The 22,018-nt window shown below is 37.9% G+C and overlaps 1 protein-coding gene across 10 annotated transcripts in view; it reads left to right on the forward strand.

Moving 5' to 3' along the window:
* ARMC8 (armadillo repeat containing 8) overlaps positions 1–22,018 on the forward strand; it is a 92,804-nt gene that overhangs the window by 13,330 nt on the left and 57,456 nt on the right. For 7 of the 10 annotated variants that reach the window (XM_003363168.5, XM_070238194.1, XM_070238195.1 and 4 more), the window contains 4 exons: positions 6,172–6,248; positions 16,999–17,070; positions 18,544–18,686; positions 18,791–18,888. In XM_003363168.5, coding sequence (XP_003363216.2) covers positions 6,172–6,248; positions 16,999–17,070; positions 18,544–18,686; positions 18,791–18,888 — 390 coding nt within the window. The remainder of the gene's footprint in view (positions 1–6,171; positions 6,249–16,998; positions 17,071–18,543; positions 18,687–18,790; positions 18,889–22,018) is intronic. The other 3 variants (XM_003363167.5, XM_070238196.1, XM_070238199.1) reach the window with 1 other exon arrangement.

Here is a 22,018-nt window from a genome sequence, read left to right on the forward strand (position 1 = left end):
TATTCAGGAGGGCAATTAGAGACTATTCTAGTGTGCCCTTAAGTTTTTCCTCTTTTCTTTTGTACAGTGGTCTCCCCTTATCCGCAGGGGATGCGTTCCACGACCCCCAGTGGAAGTCTGAAGCCATGGATAGTATCGAACCCTGTATATACAGTAGTCCTCCCTTATCCACAGTTTCACATTTTGCGGTTTCAGTTACCTGTGGTCAACTGTGGTCTGAAAATATTAAATGGAAAATTCCAGAAATAAACAGTTCATAAGTTTTAAATTGCCTACCATTCTGAGTAGTGTGATGAAATCCCACACTGCCCCACTCCCTCTTGCCTGGGATGGAAATCATCCCTTTGTCTAGTGTATCCATGCTGTACGTGCTATCCACCAGTTAGTCACTTAGTAGCCTTCTCAGTTATCAGATCAGTTGTGGCTTGTGTTCAAGTCACCCTTATTTTACGTAATAATGGCCCCAAAGCACAAGAGTAGTGATGCTGGTAATTCAGATATGTCAAAGAGAAGCCATGAAGTCCTTCCTAGAAGTGAAAAGGTGAAAGTTCTCGACTTAATAAGGAAAGAAAAATAATCATATGCTGAGGTTGATAAGATCTAAAGTAACTTTTATTACAGCATATTGTTATAATTGCTCTATTTTGTTGTTAGTTATTGTTAATTTATTACTGTGCCTACTTATAAATTAAACTTTATCATGGTTATGTATGTATAGGCAAAAAAACATAGTGTGCATGGGGTTCTGTTCTCCATGGTTTTAGGCACCCATTGGGGGTCTTGGAACGTATCCCTCTGGATAAGGGGGTCTACTGTACTATAAAAGACGAATAAAAGGTAGGTGGATTATATGGCTCAGTTTGTCTCCAACACTCTTGGTTTATGTGTAATATTCTGTAACAGTTACTAATAGTTCCCTCTTTCAATCTTAAAATTACCTTAGTTTGGTGACAAATTTGAAGGTCTGTTAGTCATCTATTATATTGTTATGTAACCAATTACCCTAAAACTTGGCTGCTTAAAACAATGTTTACTATCTCACAGTTTCTGTAGGTCAGGAATTCAGGTGTGGCTTAGCTGATGCCTCTGCCGGAAAGTCTCTCCTGAGGTGGCAGTCAGGATGTCAGCAGGAGTCATGTCTCACCAGAAGACTCAACTGAGGGAGAATCTATTTCCAGGCTCGCTCACATGGTTATTGGCAGGATTTAGTTCTATGTGGGCTCTTGGACTAAGGGCCTCAGTTCCATGCCAGGTGGGCCACTTTGCAGGGCAACTCACAGCATGGCAGCTGGCTTTTGACAGAGACAGACAGACAGACAGAACTGTGAAATGACATCTCTTCACCTCTGCTGCATTCTGTTTGCTAGAATCAAGTCACTAAGTCCAGTCTTCACTCAAGGGAGACATTGCACAGGGCTTGACTAGCAGGAGGTGGGCATCCCTGGGGGCCGTCTTAGAAGCTGCCTATCATAGATGCTCACCTAATAAAAGGGAACTTGCTTCCACATAATACTTCTCCACAATAGAAGGCGACTCATTACCCGTTTCTGTCTTTGTTTTCCTGCAAGAAGTTTGCTTCAAGCTTCTCTTCTTTTTTTAATGATCAGTACCCATTTCTACACACAGTAGATTCAGCTCTTCTCTAGTCACAAATTTGGTGTCTACAAACTTTCTGCTGAAGGGATCCATGTACATTTTTCACATAATATAATTTTGGGGGGAGTACTATTAAGCATAAACTCTAACAGGTTTTTAATGTGTACATTTGTGGTGACTTTATTGCAGCTTTGAATGTGTAAAATGAGTTCAGAGCTGGGTTTTGAGGTCTTGCTAGGTCGTTTGTTTGAAGCCTTGTGCCAAAAAGTGGAGATCGTAGTCTGACCCTGGCTAGCTCTCCTCTCCTTCATAGGCACAGACTGTACCTTGAGCTTTAGGCTGGCTGCTTGGCACATTCACTCTATTGGTTGGGAGGATGGAGGACTCACCATGTGTACAATCCCTTCTAGCTGCTGGAAGCTACAGAAAGTAATTTAAAAGGCCCTTGTTGTTTTGAGGTCAGAGTGAAGCCACATCTTGAAAGGACAGAACATCAGAAACCCTCCTAACCTTGCCTCTGTGGGCAGGAGGGAAGAAGGAACCCCAGTGCTTCTCATATTTCTGGAGTAAATAAGAAGTGCCCAGATCAACTGTCCCTAACATGTCCCAAAGTGAACTTTTGATCTTCTCTCTCAAACCGGCATCTCCCACAGTCTTCCTTATCTCATTAACTGGTGACCCAGTCTTCCTAGGTGTGCAGGCAAAAATCTTAAGTGTTATCCTTGGCTCCTCCTTTCCTTCACACCCCGAATCCAGTCTGACAGCATATCCAATTTGACAGTCATTTCAATTTCAGCATTTATCTGGAATCTGAATAAGTCTTACTACTCTTAAACTCTTGCTCTTGTTCAGGCTACCATCGTCTCTCTGAAATAACAGCATTTCACACTACTGAAATGGCCTCCTACCTAGCCTCCCTGCTTTCGTCCTCTAGCCCACTCCATACTTTTGTCTGTTCCTAAAATTGCAACCAGAGTGATCCTTTTAAAACAAGTCAGAACCTGTCTGTTTTCCCAAACCTGTCTAATGGCTTTCCAACTCATGCCATAAGATCAAAATCCTTACAGTCATCAACAAAGCTCTACTCCAGCACTGTCCAGTGGAAAAATAATGTAAGCTACATATGTACTTGTAGTTTTTCTAGCAGCCATGCTGTAAAAGTAAAAAGAAAATAGATGAAATTAATTTTAATGTAACCAATATATCAAAATATTATTTCAACATGTGATCAATATAAGGAATTAACATCAAATTATTTTACTTTTTTATATCAAGTCTTCAAAATCTGGTGTGTATTTTGCACAATTTGGATGCTAAATTTTGATCAGAAATACTTGATTGGCATTTAGGTTTCATAAAATTTACAGTTGAAAAAGTAGATTTACATACCCAAGTAGTTCTAAACATTCTTAAACATTTCCTGATAACTGAATCCAGTATTGGTTTTTAAGTTTAAATTTTAATTAAAGTTAAAAAATTTAAAATGTAATTCCTAGCCACATTTCAAATGCTCAGTCGCCATCTGAGGCTAGTGGCTATCATATTGGACAAAACAGCTCTTTACCATCTGGCCCCTCTTCACTGACCTCATCTCCTGCTGCTTTCTCCTTTGCTCGTTCTGCTCCAGCTATGATGGCCTCCTGTTCTTGTATCACAGCAGGCGCTTCCCATTTCAGAACTTTTGCATTTGCAGTTCTCTTTGCCTAAAAAGCTTTGCCCCCAGATAGGCACATGACTTACTCCTTCACCTTCTTCAGATCTTTGCTCAAATGTCACCTTGGAGAAGCTTTCCCTGACCAACCTATTTATATCTGCACCAATTACCTTCTCTCTCAAGTTCTTACATTTTCCAGGCTGCGTTTTAAAAGAAGAGTGGAGAGATAAGAGGGGGAAAGTGACCTGATCTGCAAAGGAAAGCAGTGAAATAATGAGAGTTGTCCCACGCAGACAGAAAAATAAATATGTTGGGCGAATGCACAGAGTAAAATAAGATGGAATAAATTACTATATCCCCTTAGCTTGCTACTACCTAGGCAGCTCAGAGGATCATTTTTTTGTGTACATGACTGACCCTCCTTATAGACTGAAGCTCCTTGAATGCAAGGCTCTTTCTTAACATCCTCTTGTACCTTCTTTGGCACCTGGCAAAGAACTTTGACCAAGAGGCAGTCTGAACTCTCCAGTCATGGGCCACCTATTGGTTAGCCTTTTGTATTTTACGTTCTGTGGTTGCCTCTGTACTTTCCAGACTTTTCAGTCCAGCAACTGGTATACTTGCAGGTGGTGTGTGTGTGTTGGCTTCACATGCCCTATGGCTGTGTTTATGACACTAATTCCTTCTTTCTTTCCTTGTTCATTTTCCAAAACCAACTCCTCTAAGAAGCTTTCACTGATTCTCCCAGTTCATTAACCCCTCCTCAGTGCTGCCTTTATGTGTGTATACTTCTATTTTGTATTCTAGTAGGGAGTATAAATATGTAAACACAATTACAATAGAGCATGAATTCCTGTGGGCAGGGGCCATGCCTTACTAAATTCTTTTTTTTTTTTTTTTTTGGTCTTTAATGCCTTCCTCAGTGCTTTGCATATAATAGGTACTCAGTGCTTGTTAAATTGAATGAACCAGGAACAGAACAGTAAAGAACATTGCTGTTAATAGGTGAAATTTATGTTGTTTAAGATACAAGTTTTGAGGGCTGGCCCCGTGGCTGAGTGGTTAAGTTCATGCACTCTGCTTCGGCGCCCCAGGGTTTTGCCAGTTTGAATCCTGGGTGTGGACATGGCACCGCTCATCAAGCCATGCTGAGGTGGCGTCCCACATGCCACAACTACAAGGACCCACAACTAAAAATATGCAACTATGTACTGGGGGGGTGCTTTGGGGAGAAAAAGGAAAAAAAACAAAATCTTAAAAAAAAAAACAAAGATACAAGTCTTAACCCCAAGTACCGTTTTTTAAACCTCATTGAGAGGCAAGAGATGTAGAGCTGTGGGAGAGTGTGGAGAGAAAGAGTGAAATCAAAGATCAGTCCCTAGATAGAGACTAAGGGGGTGAGATGCTCAGAAGCATTTACCGTATTGGAGAGCCAGGAAAGCCATGTGCTCAAATAGAGTGACAAAACTCATCTGTTTTTATTACAGGAGTGTTGTTTTCAGTTTTACTCTGGATTTTGCTCTTCCTATGTTGTTTGTTGATATATTTGTGTAGTTGTTTACATCCCTACTTGACATTTGACAATCTGGGTAAAGATCATCCCTCATTTGTTAACCAAGGGATTGGGACAGATAATTATTGAGTCCTTCTAACCCTATGATTCTGTTATGTTGAGGAAACCAGACCCTGTTGGTACCCATTAGGTATTGTAATGGTACGATGGTGGGCACAAGAATTTTCATCAGTTTTGTTTGTTTGCTGCCATGGTTTGTTCTTTATAAATGGAGTACGTACTAAATGTGGGAATTTGATTTGCCTATGAGGATATGCTGGTAGCAAGCTCATAATGTGAAAATATGCTTTGATTTTGGATTAACTATATTGTCAGGAAATTAGAATTTGTGCAGTTTTTCTCCAGAGTTGTTTTTGGTGACTCAGAAGCTTAAGCTGGCATTGTGTCTTGGCAGTTAACTCTTTTTCTGATCAAGAGTTCTGGGTAGATTGGAAAAGTATTTCCTCCCCTCTATAATAATTTACTGCTAATGAGTGGCAGTACATAAGCATATTCCAGCAGACTTCAGGAAGAAACAGCAAGGGACAAAAATTCTTTTTCTCTGGTTCTTAGACATACATTCTTTGTTTTAAATAATGTTAAGTATTGAAAATTAAACATAAAAGATAAACATAACCCCCCAGAAATAAGTATTACAAGAAATAACATAGCGGACAAGCCCCACAACACAAATAAAAGGAGGTAAGTGCCCTTGTTCCTTATGCACTAACTCTCCCCCTTCTGCCGAGCCTCAGCCAGTTGAGACTAGAGAATCCTGTTGGACCTGATAAATCACTCTTATTCTTAGTTGTTTTTCCCTCACAGAAAGCGTGACAACTGCTTTATTTTGGTTTTTACGTTTTGCGTGTGCCTGCCTCCTAGCAGTGCACATCCTCTGCACCAATCCGAGGGTCTTCCTCTTGACCTAGACTGCCCCTCGGAGACTGTTCCTGAGGTCCTTAGCCTTTTTCCTTGCCGAGAGCCAGCTTTTCTGCCTTTCGTGGATACTGAACAGAAGCAACAGTCCTATCTGCTATTCACATGTAGGTGATTAAGTTAATTAAGAAACTCAGCTTGCTTCTTAACACTTACTCCCAGTGCTTTTGTTGGCAAACCTTGCAGGGCTCACCACCAAGGTCCCACTGTCTAGTTATGTTTTTAGTGAGACCAGATATCTTCTTTCGTCCCCATCTTATTATTTATCTTGTCACAAGCTTTTCTCAGAATGATTTAATATAATAAGTATTTTATAGAAATTCTAATGCATCTACCTTAAGTTAGATTAAATAGCTATTTGATGTTGTGGGTGATGCTGTGAATTTGTGATTTGCATGGCTTCAGATGTCATAATTTTTCCCCCACTTTCTAGGAAGTAACAGCTAGCAGTCGCCACTATGTTGACAGGCTATTTGACCCTGATCCCCAGAAAGTTCTACAAGGTGTCATGTAAGTAGTATGTATTTAAGAGTCTATCAAAAAGTCTTGTTTGTTTTCGTGTTTGAATCTGCCAAATATTATAATTCTGAAAATGCAGGCTTATAACTTTTTTCTTTTGTTTTGGAAAGACTCCTTGACATTCATGACTTTAATATTGTACTGTAAAGAATTGTCTGTTGGGTAGTTGTTTACTGACTTGGTCAGCTTCATTTTTTTGTAGAATGCTTGTTTTTCGTTTTAAAGAATGTTTCTTTTGGAGAATGCTTTTGTGACTTTAATATCCAGCAAAAGCAAGACAATAAAATTGATGATCTTTTATAATTGGAAAGGGGTGGGAGAATAGGTCAGAAGGTTTTTTTGTTCTGTTTTTGGTTAATTCGTAGACTGTCTCTAAGGTTTGAATGTCTGAGTGATGTTTTAAATATCAGAATTTAGAAAGCAGTCATTAGAAAATTTAAGTAAACTCTTGATAACCTAAATGCCTTTCTTTTTTCCAAAATTTCCTTGTGTTTGGTGAGAGGACATATTTTTAAGCAACATACCTGAGGTGATTATGCTTTGAATAAATTAAGTGGGACAAGTATGATAAGGTTGCAAGAGATTGAAAGATGAATTCTTCAAAGAGCAGATTATCATGCTCTTGACACATTAGTTCTAAGGAATAAAGTCTAGCCTAAGACTCCTCAGAGGATTGGGAAACACACAGGGCCCACAGGCCTGAACTGTGTCCAGGGGAAGGAGGACACAAAAAAGGGTCAGGATGAGATACATCTGGGAAAGCAGTGAAGCGCGAATGAGTCCCTTTCTTCTTCTCTTACCCTGTTAGTGTTATCAGCCAAATAGTACCTTTAGTTTAACTCTCGCTCAACTATGGCAAGGCTGAGATGCTTTGTTTATGGAAGTTTCTACTGACTACAATTCTTATTCAAACCCCAACCCTCTTTTGCTGGCCACCCCCTTCCCCCCGAAAAAAGGCATTGTAGACCGGATGTCTTGGGGATGTGGATTAGTAAAGTGGAGGCAAGCTAAAAGGGAGTAAGGCTGCTTGATTATTGAAATTGAACTGGAAGGGAAGGTGAGGAGCTGGATGGAGACCCACCTGGAATACTTGACACCTTATCTTCACATCTTCTCAGTTTAGAGAAATAGGAGGTGTTCTTATTTTTTCCATTATGTTAACTTTGTTTTTGTCCCTATCACCAGGAGACTTTATAATGATTTAATTAGCCCCACTTTTAGACTAGTTTGGTTATTACCAAGAAAAGCTATATTAAATACATCGGTTAAATACGTCAGTTTGGGTTGTGCCTACACACACAAATTAGTTGAGGGGATAGGTTTAACTTAACACTCTTCCTTAGACGAGCAGACAGTTCCCGCACACAGCCAGACAGCTTTCTGTGTTTATAATCCGAGAAATCCTTAGGTGATTTAATCTAATCACCTAGATTAAAAATCACTTAAGATTCCTCAATAAATAGTTGAAAATGTCAGGCTCATTAAGTATTCATTGAATGATAGTAGAAGATGGTGTTATTATTATTTTTATTATTACTGCTACTATGGTTGTTTAGGAGAAAAGCTAAATTTGTCAGTCAAGAATTCTGTGTGAACTAGAAGGACCCACAACTAGAAATACACAACAATGTACTGGGGGGCTATGGGGAGAAAAAGGAAAAATAAAATCTTTAAAAAAAAAAGAATTCTGTGTGAAAAACTTGTATCTTGAGTTATATCTGATATGAACAGCTAATTCGAGTGTTGCTTGTCACTTTTGAAATTTTTTGTTTACCAAAGAACACTAGCTTCTTGAAAGTTGGTAAAATATACAAAAAACCATTAAAAAAATCGGGAAGAATGTGTTATAACAAACCAGCTAAGGTGTGGTTTGATAGCCTTACGCTTCTTAAAAAATTATCAAGTCTCAGACACTTAGCTGTCTGCTGAGATGGATAAGAAAGGCTTTTGAAGGGGGTGGAGGGGAAAGGGCCTGGGCTTTGGGGCTAGACAGCAGGAGGCTGAAGTCCTGGTTCGGACATTTCCTAGTGAAGTCCTTTCCTAGCTGTGTATAGGCAAGTTACTTAATTTATGTGAGCTTCAACTTCATCATCTGTAAAGTTGTTGTAAGAATTAAGTCAGAAATATGAAATTCAGTGCCTGGTATGTTGTGGATCCCTGCAAATTGGCACTTGTCATTATTGGTCCTAATTTAAAACAACTTCAAAAATAGGATGATTCTTTTCAAAGAAGAGAAAGGAAAACTCAAATAAGAAATATCAAACAGATAAAACAACTCAAACTGAAGGAGAAGAGGGAAAGGGGCTAGAATTCTTGACTCAGACAAGAGAATGAGAGTTATAACACATGCCAGTGAGTGCGATTGCTGCTATGATACTAAAATCTGTTACAGGTTCAAGGGACAGATCACCTAAAATCTTTCCACTGTATGTCAGAATAGAGCTGGCCTTATAGGGGTGTGTGTAGTCTAATTTTTTAAATCTTCCTTTTCCTCAGAAATATTTATTCTTTCTGACTTAATTCTTTCCTGAACTTTGTCACTGTCTGCAAATTAATTATACATAGTCAAGACAATGAAAAGTGAATTATATTTTTAACATTTTATTAAGTTTTAAGTAACCTTCTCTAGTAGTGGAATAATATAGTATTGATAGAAGAAAGGGGGTACCAAAATAATGTTTAGGAAGAGAGCTGACCAATTCTTTCCTTCTTATACACATTACACAACCATCATTGAGTCACACAGAGACCATTACTAGACAAAAATAGGTAGGTAGAAGGGAGCTGGTGGCCACAGAGTGTAAACAACCAAAGGCAGCCTCCTAATTTTAGGGAAGGACGAGACAGAGGCTGAAGTTTTGTATCCAAAATATCCAATTGGAAAGACGTAAAAGAACCAACCAACTAGTTTTAACTACAAGACAGCCGGAGTTTAATCATTTTTCTAGCTATATGAAGCTTGAGTTTTCTCAATAAAGATTGTGAACATATAAAACATAATATACTATCAGGAAAAACAGAATTGAAGAAATTAAAGGTGAATAATGAGTTTTCATCGTGGTCTATATAAATAAATCTACTCAGCTGAGTTAGAGACATAGCCCTACCATGGTTCCGTGGGGAACTTCTTTGTCAATAACCCATGTCATAAAAGACTCTTTTACCCAGTCAGTGAGTATGCCCTTGTTGAAAAATACTATTAAGCATCAGAACAGCTTAATTTCAATTGTTGAAGAATGAGAAGTTATCTAGAGATAATTTTTTTGTTAGTAGTACAATGTTTAGCAGAAATTTGAATGATCCTATTGCATCAAAGTTTTGGGATCAGGTCCTAAAAGAGCAAAGTTTCAAATGCATATTTGAATAGAAGACCATTAGATTTGGAGTAAGAGATGAGCAAAGAGAACAAGGACATCAGTAGCCTTTGCAACTACAACAAACAGTAGGTATATCAGGTAAACTACTGCATAGCACATTCCGAGCTTTCTCTAGTGTGGAGATCTGTGTATGACTTTAAAAAACCATTATGGGATATTTTTTGGTGAAGTTACTATGGTATTAGGTCAACCATGTTAAATCTCATAGTTGGAGAAGATTAACTGCTCAAATGTTTTTGTAGAACGTGAGTGAAAGCTGCTTAAACACTGTGGTTTTTTAACATATCTAAATTAGAGCACCTGATCTGGTTTTTACATTAGTGATTCTCCAGGGAACGATCACAGCAGGTATCCCTATGTGGCCCTATGTTTGAAAGACAAAAGATGTTGTAAGCAAATGTGGCTGGCTTTGTTGTTTCAAAGTTGAATAGAACCAGAAAACTAGACCTCACCTCTCTGGTAAACTCAGGCAGTTGTGGATAACTGTAGAATTGTTGTGTGGTTTTCACCAGGTATCCATTTCTAAAAAGTGTCTTCTGAAGTATTTTAATGTATTGATGAAATAAGTTTATTCTGGTAATGACGTCTTGATTTTCTGGTTCCAGAAAATTACGTACCTCTGGTTTCAGTAGAGTATAGACAGGTTCCATTTTCTTGCATGAACTAAAGATATGATCTCCCATTAAATGAAGCCTTTGGGTTTTGAGAAATTTTAAACTAAAGGATAAATTTTAGGATAATTCAAAAGAAACATCCCCCCAAAAATATATATTTTTATTTTTCCCCTTAATACTTTTTATTGGTTACTTTTAAAAGTGTTGATAGGTAAACGTAAACAAAGATGAGCTTCATACAAAATGAAATGGAGTGATTCTGAGTCTTACTTATTTAAAACTAGATATTCTGAGACAATTCAGTCAGAGAATTATGGCTAAAAGGGTAGTAAGATTCTCCAGAAATTATTAGATCAAATTGACATAGTCTTTACATTTAGATAGAGAAGCTGTTTGTATGTTATTAACTTTGAACGTCAAGAATAGCTGTGTATGTGTATGTATATGTGTGTATATCTTTTCATGTTAATAAACCACTCAACTGTATGCTAACGCGTTATTCCATCATGTTCTAACACATTTTTGATGTTCTTTAGAATTATTACATACATTAAAAATATTTATTAATATGCTATAAAAATATTTTGACATTTATTATGCAATTATTAAATTGCACTCTTCATTTTTGGAGAATGTAAGGTGGTTTATAATCATATATTGATAAAACAAAGAGTTAAATGCGATAGCTTCTAATTTCTGAGCCAGTATCTATAGAAATTGGAACTGTATCTGACACTACATACATTCCAAAAATCCACACCATGGGGTAATTTGTTTATAAGAATGAACTAAATTATTGCCAATTCTCAGTTCTGTTCAATTTATACATATAGAAGGTGCACAATAAATGCCTAAGTTGACCTCAAATGAAGCTCACTATAAGTTTCTCAAGTGCCTTCTGAATCAAAGCTTTATGTTAAAGATAGCTTTAGTTTGAATAATAGCTCATCATCATCCAGTTCTTTTAAAGGCAGTTTACATATGGCAATGGTAACTTTAAGTGGAATATGAGTAGATCTCAATCCCCCATCCATGCCGGATAATAGAAAGCTTATTGTGCTTCAATGTTTGGATGCTACATTCTCCAAAAAGAACATTGTAATAATTATAATTACAGGGACAGTGCAGTGAGTATGTTTGTAATTTTCCAAGTCCAAGTAATATTGTAAGTTGTTTACCATGTTGCCTTATTCTAGCTACCCACAAATATGTATTTTTCTCCTTATTTTGTGGATGTCTTATAAACAGTGAGTTTTCATAAGTAGGTCAAACTTTATACTCAGATTATAGTTTTCAATATCCAGTGTACTTTTTGGCTACTTCACACCAATTAGACCAAGTTTCAAACAAGAGCTTCTTCAGGTAAGTGAAAAGTAATACTGGTTTAAAATGAATAATTTTCTGTTTTTAGATGATACTAGGTTTTCAGTTAAAACTTATGCTATCTTGTTTAGGAATAAATATGCTCATGCCTGATTGCCTGAAACTTTGTTTCTCTAGTAGGTCTAGATCCCAATTCTTTTTCTTTCTTTCTTTCTTTTTTTTTTTTTTTTTACTTTTCCTACTGTTTTAATGGCAAAGTGCAGTATTTACTTTCTCTTTTGGTTTTGATCACCGTCATAACACTCTGATTTAGACATATCCTGTGGTAGGCACTGTACTTGTTGTTTTAGTACCTGAGCCCTTTTTCCCTACCACACTAAAAATTAATCTCTTTCAGGGCAAAGAAAGGTTAACCTCCATGTAAAAGTAGGTGCCTCTTGAGTCCATTTATTAGTGGGCAAATTTAAGATTCTAGCTAGATTTTAGCTGAAAATGTTCCCTGACAAATGCATGTTGGTAACATCTTAATATTGGCTCCTCTTCTCTCATCCTCAAAGAGTGGGTTATCCCCCAGGCTTGCTGTTTAGCTCTTCTCTCTGGATATTGTTACCTCCAAGATAATTCAGTGTATCTAAAATTAAGATAGGTCTTTGTCTTACTGAGGGATTTATTCTCCAAGCTTCTTAGTGTTCTCTGTACCCAGGCACCCAGATTTGAAGTAGTCACTCAAGATATGTCACATACCACATTTCCTGTACCTATCAAATCATCTCGTGAACTGCTTCCTCAAAATGTCCTTTGTATTAATGATTCCTATGGCTGCCACCCTAATCTGTCTCACATAACCAGATACCTGAATGGAATGATTAATTCCTTCAACAAACATTTATTGAGTGCCTACCAGGTGCTAGGCACAGTGCTAGTGTGGGAGGATGAGTAATGTAGTCACTGCTCTAGAGGATCTGAAAGTCTAATGGAGGAGACAGATAAGAGAAGAGACAGCCCGTTACAGTTTGATTGGTACGGCTATGCTAATGATAAGCACAGTGGGTGTTGGGACCACAAAGGAAGGACATCAGCCATTTAGTTGCCTCTCTTGACCTTAGTATTATCTGCATTCCAATCCATTCTGCTCTCAATTTATTTTCCTTAGCCCTGCTTCCTTCATGTCCTTTTTCTCATCAAAAACATGATTGCTCCTTAATCCATCCCCCTTTAGTTTGTCTCTTCTCCCTATCGCTTTCCTGACTTTATGTCCTATGCCACCGTAAAGGAAAACTTCTTTTCAGTCCAGGCTCCTGGTGCCGCCTCAGAAACATGCCATATTCATTTCCAGTATGGTCTTCTATGAATGGCTTTTCTTTTTGCCCTCCCCATCTACTTAGCCAAATCCTGGGCATTTTCTAAGGTTCATCTTAGTTCCTCCCATTGCCTTAGAACTTGTTAAGCTTGTCTTATTGTCTACTTTTCTCAGTCCTAGAAGCACTCAGTTTATAATATAGCACTGCTTTACCTTGTTAGTGTTATTTTTGTCTCCCTAAGGAGATTGTAAACTCTTCAGGTCAGATATCCCATTATGTGATGCTTTTATATCCTTCATAGAGTCTAGCACAGTGCTGAACTCAAAAACTAATTGTTGAATTTCAGTAGTATATAAGTAGGGCATTCCCCCCCCCACCAGCCCCAACATTAAAAGTCCTTTGATCTACTGGAAAAAGGATGTCTTTGACTGAAAGTTAGAAATACTTTTATTTTGTATAAAAATGTAAAATTGAAACACAGAAGGAAAAAGGAAATACATTTCCTGAATTCTTTTGTCTTTTTGATTGATTGTTCTGAATGCCTGATATGCTGGAAGTAATGGAAAAAATACTTGGCATAAAAGACATAGATTGAGACTGGATCTGTCATTTAATGTGAGCCTCTGAGAAAGCCCCAAACCTGAGTCTTAGCTTCCTTTTCTGTAAAATGGGGTTAATATTACTCAAGGTTGTGATGAAGATTAAATGAAATCATGGATATGGAGTGCTTTGTAAACTTTAAGGCAATATATAAACCTTGCATAGTTTTACTGTGCTCCCATCTTGTATGATAGTTGTGAGTTTGCATTTTACAAAGATCTGGATTTCTATATGGTACGTTTTGCGATCTATTAATAGTAACTTCTCTGAAAGTTCAGGTCAGACTGGCTTTCTTGCCTCTCAAGAGGAGGACAGACTTCTAGCCTAACAAAGTAATGAGTGTGCTATGCTAGAGGGCACCTAGGAAGGACACCTACCCAGACCTGGGCGTTGTCAGGGCATGCTTCCTGGAAGAAGTGACGTTGGCCTCTAAGCTCAGACCTGAAAGATGAATAAAGTTAGCCAGGGAAAAGTATGGAGGAGGGGATAAGGAGATGAGAGAATGGCTACACTCTGGGAACTGAAAGAAGCTTCATCTGGTTGCCTCTGAAATTGAATCCTACGCTGTACTTAGATCTACTAAAGATCGCTGTATGCGGTTATCATCTCTTTAGGCTTCAACTCTTTCCTGGAAATGATCTTATAGTATCCCTTTCTAGTAACAGCTGAATAGAATTTATTTGCTGGTCATTAACATCTCTTCTTCCTTATCTAGCATAGATATATTTTACTTATTAGAGCTAGCGCAAGAATTGTTTTCTTTAGACATTGGTCCATTTTATTAATTGTGTTCTCTTTAGTCTGCATCTACTCTATAACTACTGGCTGCCTCCTTCATGTCCTTTTTATGAACCATTAAGAGAACTGGACAGTTGGTTTTGGAGGGGTTTTTATTTGCTTTTGTCTATAAAAACATTTACTTTGGCATGGTTTTGGATATTTGAAATGTATTTGTAAGGTAACATGGGTACACCTCATTTCTGCTTAGTTTAGGAAGAATGAGGAGAAATCTGGGAAAATATTATGGTTGAGAGTTCCAGAATAGAGATAGCATCTAGAATGGCACCTGGCACAAAACAGACTCTCAATACATAGCTGCTGGACAAATGAATGTGCACATTTGTAGGCAGAACACAGTAAGAGAAGGGAATAAGATGAAAGTAAATGACACACTGCTAGGTTAGGGTCTATAGCTGATGATTGGGAAGTGAGTCTCTAAGAAAACAGCAGGCATCCATAAGGAGGCAGGAGCTAGATGTACAGCCCCTCACCAACTATGCGTTGCTAAATGAGGCTTTGATATCACATAATTTTATAATCATGTATCAGAACTTGGTAAAAACCTTAGTAAACTTCATTCTGTTTAGTCCCCATAAAAAATACTCCTACTTACCCCCGTAAACTATGTGGAAGATCTGAGAGATAGGTTGCAGAGAGAAGTCAGGCCTTGAAGAATAGACCTACCCTCAGGCACTGAGCTAATGGAAGAAGACTAGTCAGGTACAGTGTTTGGCTCAAGACTTGTGAAAATGCTATTCAGAAACTTGTGAGGAGAATCAGCTTTCAGCAGGTCACTACTACATCATAGCCATATTTTTCTGCCCTCATTGAAGAAGATAATTGAAGAGAAGGGTATTATAGTTATTGCCAGTGAATTTGGTTGGTATTGGAAATACATGCTGACTATAACATGTAGTTGTTGATTTTTTAAGTAACTTTTCCCCCCTCTGTTTTCCACTCCACTTTCTACAAGATTGTGGTTTGCCAACTATAGAACTTTTTCAGGATTGTAACTTTGAAGGTTGGCAAAAAATTCCTGTATATTGTAGAGCTCTGACACCTAAAAAGGGGAAGTCAAAAGAGTTGCTGGATGAGTATCTAGGGGAATTTACTCTGGGGTAGGAAAGAAATGGGTGCTAAGAACTTTGAGCTTCTATGGCAGTGGTCTTAATGCTGTCAGACATGACTTCCCCTTATAAATATTTTGAAACGCCCCCTGCTGAAATTAAATCCATAATAATATAACCTACTCACATAGATAACTCCAAAAATAATATAATGTCTTCCCTGCTTATAATATAAAGGAGAAAATTTTTAAAAAGAAGATAATTTATAATATGTAAATGCTTAGATGTGACTACATTGGAAAACGTAATGAAGTAGTATGCGTGCAGGGAGCTGCAGATGGGGGCTCATGGTGTCTGGTATCAGTGACTCAAATACCATGAGTGCCACAGTGCTGGCAATCTGATTTTCCAAAATGAAATAACTTTTAATAAAAAGTATAACCTCCCTTTTATTTACAGGGCAGATACAATACTGAAAAACATGCTTTTCTTTGAAACTATGCAAGAAATGCCGTCTATTTGTAAAGCTATGGTCAGAAATTTCCAAACACTCTCATAAACTTCTGAAATGCCCCTGGGGGGCTGTAATACCTTCTTCCCCACTTTGAGAACCACTGCTATGTAGAATCACATAGGGTTCTAGTGTTCTCTATTGAGATAGCACTACTGACCTATTTGGGTAAGTATCTTTTATTAAAGATTTTCTTAGTATCACTAGGTTTATTTTGAGCTATTTATTTTCTCTACCTGCCCTTTGGGACCAACCACGTGTTTGTGAACCAATTGGTCATTGATAGAGATACTCTTATTATGGAGTAGAGTTTTATTCCTGATGAAGCAAAGGTCTGAGTGTAGCTAGAATAAAAAATACTGGAAAATATGAGAAATATAAACTATTTTTTCTTATTTTTTAATCTCCTTAAAAGATAATTGGCTGCTTAAGCAAAAATAGTAACAATATATTATGTTGTTTCTAACTAATTTAAAAATAAGATGTATGACAGTAGCAGCACAAAGAATGGTTGGAGAAATGGAAGTATATACTTGCAAGGCTCTTACAATATACTTGAAATAGGATAGCATCCCTTGAAGATTGACTGTGATAAGTTAAAAGATGCATATTGTAGATTGTAAAGCAGCCTCTAAAAAACAACAAAACAAAACCCAAAGAAATACAGCTGATAAGACAATAAAGGAGATAAAATGGAATCATGAGAAATATTCGGTCCAAAAGAAGTCAGAAAAAGAGGAAAAAGTGAACAAAGTCATAGTCCCTGAAACAAAGTTCAGATCCATTCTGTCAGCTAGTTTCTTTCACTCCCCACTCCCAGAGCTGTGAGTGAGAAGGTGGCCTATATTTCTTTATGTTCAAAGGATTAGTGGCCTTTTTTGAAGAACTCAACTTTCTTTGTCTTGGCAGTCTTTTACCAGTACTCAGGATATCTCCCACTTCGCCCAATCCAATACTCTCCTGTTTTACAGCCCCCGGGCTCACTCAGCACCTATTGCTCTCCCTTCTCCTTGGCACTCCGGGTGAGAAAGGGTCACTGGTTACTCACTGGTTTCTGCACTTGCCAATCCAAGATGTTGCATAATAAAGATGAAGTGGAATGACTTGATCTTTGATTTTTCTGTGATGTCTCAACATACCTTACTCTTTTCTCTTCCCCTGAATTCAGAGACATGAAAAATGCTGTAATTGGAAACAACAAGCAGAAAGCCAACCTCATTGTTTTAGGAGCTGTTCCAAGGTATGTTTGCTATCATCTCCTTTCTGCTATTCATACTAAGTTTCTAATGTACTTCTCATTCTTAACCTTAAGACTCATCTTTTTTCTATATGGTCTATCCTATTTTTGAAAAGCCTCTTAATTTTTTAAATAAATACTTTGACTTATATGATGCGTCTCTAAAAAAAAATTGAAGTACCAGAGGATGAAATATGAAGTGAATGCATTAATACTTTTTATAAATTCAGGAAGATCCTTGACCCTGCAGTAAAAGAATATCTTGGGTGGACAGGCTGTGTGCACCAGCCTGGTTCTTTCTTCCCTATCTCCTTAGACCCCTGACAGTTTTTAAATGATTGGATTATAATTTCTTAGGATTCTTAAAACCCTTTTGAATTAAAAAAAAAAAAAAAAACCTGCTTGGTTTTTAATTCTGCTTTTCTTTTTTTAATTTCTAATTTTTAAAATTTGTTGTTTTTTAAGTTAACATAGAAGTTAGATTTCTTCTGATGACCTAATAAGCTTCCTTTTGGAAGAGTGGCAGTTGTATAACTTTCTCTCTGCCTTTGCTACTCAGAGCTAAGTTTTATGTGAAATTGCTATGTTTTTCACTCAGAATTTTTTTAATGTTTTGTTTTTTTCTCTTCTCTTTCTTCTTTTCTATCTGATACAAGATTAATGGTTTTATAGTTTTTATCATAACCGACCTCAAATTTATACTTTGGTAACCGTAAAGCTCTCAGCCACCTTTCTTAGGAGATTAGTGTTATATAAATATGCTTTAGGGAACATGAGGGAGATGGTCACTGGTGGTGGGTGGTTAGAGTTTGGGGAGTAGTCGTTTGGCAGGCTGGACTGGAGTGGAAATGAAGGAGCTCCTGATTCCCCGAATGGGAGAGCTGGAGAAAGAAGAGAGCTTCCCATGCTTGAAGAGCTGCATAGGACTTTGAGTACTCCCTCTAGGCTAGACCTCTGTGATCTCTGAATTACGGCTCTGGATGTTCAAGGTCCATTTCTGGTCTGAATCTAAGATCCAGCAGCACTTGGCATTGGGAGTCTTCATATCCTGAAGTGGTAGATCGCATGAACTGTGGTGCTGTTTCTACAGAGACCACTTGTGGACAACGTTCAGATATACAGTTCTGATAAACTCTGAGATGATATGATAGTTCTTTTGCTCAAAATGGAGAATATCTCTTCTAGATTTTCTGGTAGTGATTCTCTGAGCTAACACAAAGAAGCAGAATGTCAAATTGGACACATCCGAATCAGGGATCTTGTCCAGAATCATGCTTTATAAATATTTACATATTCTTTTATTAAATTAGCAGCTGATATAAACAAATGACCATTTCCTAGCACTCCATAAGCTCACCAACCATATTTTTAGTATGTGGAATGTACTGGTAGCCTTTTTCTATCACATTAATTTTAGCTAATTTACTTTGGTTAAGTTTTTTAGTCTCTTCTGTTTATCAAGTTCCTTCTTTTTAGATTATTGTACTTGCTTCAGCAAGAAACCTCAAGCACAGAGCTGAAAACTGAATGTGCAGTGGTATTGGGAAGTCTTGCTATGGGTACTGAAAACAATGTCAAGTCTCTACTAGATTGCCATATTATCCCTGCCTTACTGCAAGGTATGTAGGGATGTCATTTTTGTACAAGTAAAAATTAGAATCAGTTTGCAGTGTTTTAAATACTAGTTGAAAGGATGAGTCTCAAATCTGTTTTCTATTAATAGGACTACTATCCCCAGACCTGAAGTTCATTGAAGCTTGCCTCCGATGCCTGCGTACCATCTTCACCAGCCCCGTCACTCCAGAGGAGCTACTGTATACAGTGAGTTTTAGATGTTTTTGAGTCATCACTTACAGTTCACTAACAGCGTACTTCTAATTTGCTTATTAGCATCTCGAAACTCATCATAACTGTGTTATGTTATAGAAAAGTCTCAAGAAGTATTTGAGTTCTTGCTGATTGGCAAATATCACATGTTCTAGGCTTTGTAAAGAAGTGAAAGTCTCAGATCTTGAGGAATTTATAAGCTGTTTTTTTTTTTTTTTAAAAAAAAAAGACCCATTTTGATCTCTTAATATATACAAATTAAGCCAGTATATTTACTGCCAAATGAGTGATAGAGAGTTCCACTCACTCTGGGTTAAATCCAGCAGAGAAAGCTTTCTAGAGAGGCTAGAATTTGACCTGGTTCTTGAATAACGGATAAGATTTAGAGAAGTGGAAACAAAAGAGACCAGTCTAGGAAAGATTTATGTAAGAGAAAATATGCAGGACGGTTGGCAGAATAATCTGTTATAGGAAGGGTATCAGTGTTAGTTTCAACTGGAAAGATGAATGAGAACCAGTTTGCAAGAGGCTTACTTGTCAGGCTGCAAGCAGAAAATACATGTGAGAGAATCCAAAGATCTTTGGAGTCATTCAGTGGTTTTCAAAAACCTCAGGGATTAGAAGGGGATATTATTATCTATTGATTGCTTGGCACTTCCTTAATGAAAATTATCCAGGCCAATATTTTCAAACACTCTTATCCACAGTCCACAGTAAGAAATATATTTTCCGTTGCCACACTATGAGTATATGTGAATTTGTGTGTGTGTGTTTGTGAGAGAGAGAGAATCCTGAGACAGTCTTCACAAAACAGTTCCACAAATGTTATGCCCTCTGGTTTCTATTCTATCCTTTTTCATTAAGAAAAAGAAATTCTGGTAGTGATTCTCTGAGCTAACGCAAAGAATCAGAATGTCAAATTGGACACATCTGAATCAGGGATCTTGTCCAGAATCATGCTTTATAAATATTTCAAGAATATAAGCAATCAAGAGGTGTAGGCAAAGCAAGCAGGGAGAGCGGACATGTCATGTGGCTGTGTAGTCCATCCTTCCCAAATCAGACACACACTCCTCTGGCGCATAATGATACAGAAGGTCTGTAAGTGAGGTCTATGGGTCACCTCACACAGCAAGGAGGCTCTAAATTAGGAAACGTCTCAATGTTATACCTCAGGGACATTCTTTACATCTCAGCGATATTCTTCAGGGAGCCATGCCTCATACATTCCTAGATTGTTTACTACAGTGGTTCTCAAACTTGAGCATGCACCAGAAATACCTGGAGGGTTTGTTAAACACAGATTGCTGGACCTTACCTCCAGAGTTTCTGATGCAGTAAGTCTAGGGTGGGGCCTGAGAATTTGCATTTCTAATAAGTTTCCAGGTAACTCAGATGCTACTGGTCCATGGACCACTCTTTGAGAGCCACCAGTTTACGGTAAGCAGTCCTAAATGGTGAACATCCTCCTCAAAGCATTCCACAGAGAAGGACTCTCCTCCTAGTAAATATCAGTCTGTTTCCTGAAGATCCTGTTGTTATGTTTAAAAGAGATTAAGCCACTCACTTGTCTTCTTTACTCTAGAAGTCTCTCCCCAACCCTAGCCCAGTAATAGGGGGAGAAATTGATCTTGGCTAGCTGTTTTAACTCCTTCTTCTCACTCTAAACTGATTTCATCACTCACTAATGGATCATGGTGCAAAATTTGGAAAACTCTGATCTATGCCAACTTAACTTTTTTACATGAGAAAAATTAAGACCCAGGGACATTAAGTGACTTTCACAGTGAGAATGTCTAAATTATGAAACATCTCAATTTTATGCCTCAGAGACAATGGAGAATCCGTGAAAGGTGTTGGACAGGATAATGACAGAGAGTAGCATTTCAGTGTAATTACCTGACGGCTGTGAGTTGGATTGTATAGAGGCCAGCTGCCATCGCAGCTCAGGCACTAAACCAAAGACAGGGCAGTCGAGTTGGAAGAAGGCAAGATGTGTAGCTGAAATCCTGTTTATCAGATGGGTGGCTTTGGGCAAATTATGTAACTGTTCTTTGCCTTCTTTAATCAATTGTAAACTGCAGATATATAACACAATTGGCAGAAAGCGGGCAGGTGTGAAGAAAAGGGACAGGGTCTGTTGTGACAGGAAAACAGAGTGAGAGAGCAATGAGGAAAGGAAAGAGGTGAAAGTAGCTTTAGGAGCCTAATAGGCTTATTTATCTTCCTCTCGATTGCTTGGTCTCTCTGAGCTGCTACCTACTTCCGTCTTCTGCCAATGGAACCACTGTCCCCCCAACCCCGTAAAACACATCTGTACTTGATATTCTCATCTTCTCTCCTCCTTTTCTTTCTAGGCATATAGTACCTGACTTTCTTTGAGGTTTTCTAAGTTTTTCATTTTGTTTTTAAACTGCTTGTGACAACACAGAGGGTTATATTAACAAGCAGGAGGAAAAGATTCTGTATGTAGGGAATCAACAGCCTTCTCTTTTCCTACTTAGCTTTTTTATATCTTGGACATTCTTCTCTTTCTAAGGGAAACCCCGAATCTTGTTCATCCCAACAGTGGTATTCTTTTAAGTTTCCTTCCTTGCCCTCTGTTGTCTTTTGTCGAAGTGTGGTCTATGGACCAGCAGCATCAGCCTCATTTGGGAGCTACTTAGAATGCAGAGTCTTAGGTCCTACTCCAAACCTACAGAATCAGAATCGGTACATAAAGAATATCCTCTGCGAATTTACGTGCACATTCAAACTTGAGAATCATAGCTCTAGGACTCGTGACAGCGTTAGGCTAGGAGGCTTGAGCTAAGTTTCCTTTTCCGTCTGTGGTTCAGGCCAAATCTTCTTTCGACTTTTAATTCCTTTTGCACTCTAAGAAAAAGGAGGTTCTTGGAGAGCCCTGCAGCATGTTGGGTAGATTCTTCTCTCTTCTGTACCATGATGTATGTTGCTAAGTGTCAGCAATAGGCAGTACACTACAAGTGAGAAGTTGTTACTATATGAATTGTCTGGTCAAGATTGAAATTAGCTAACCACAGTCATTATGAGAGATTTTTACTAGTTACTGATGTTTACAATAACGTCTCAGAGATCAGAATTGTCAAGTTTTATTTTTATACAA

Source organism: Equus caballus, chromosome 16 (genome assembly GCF_041296265.1).
Source record: "Equus caballus isolate H_3958 breed thoroughbred chromosome 16, TB-T2T, whole genome shotgun sequence".
Classification (NCBI taxonomy): Eukaryota; Metazoa; Chordata; class Mammalia; order Perissodactyla; family Equidae; genus Equus; species Equus caballus.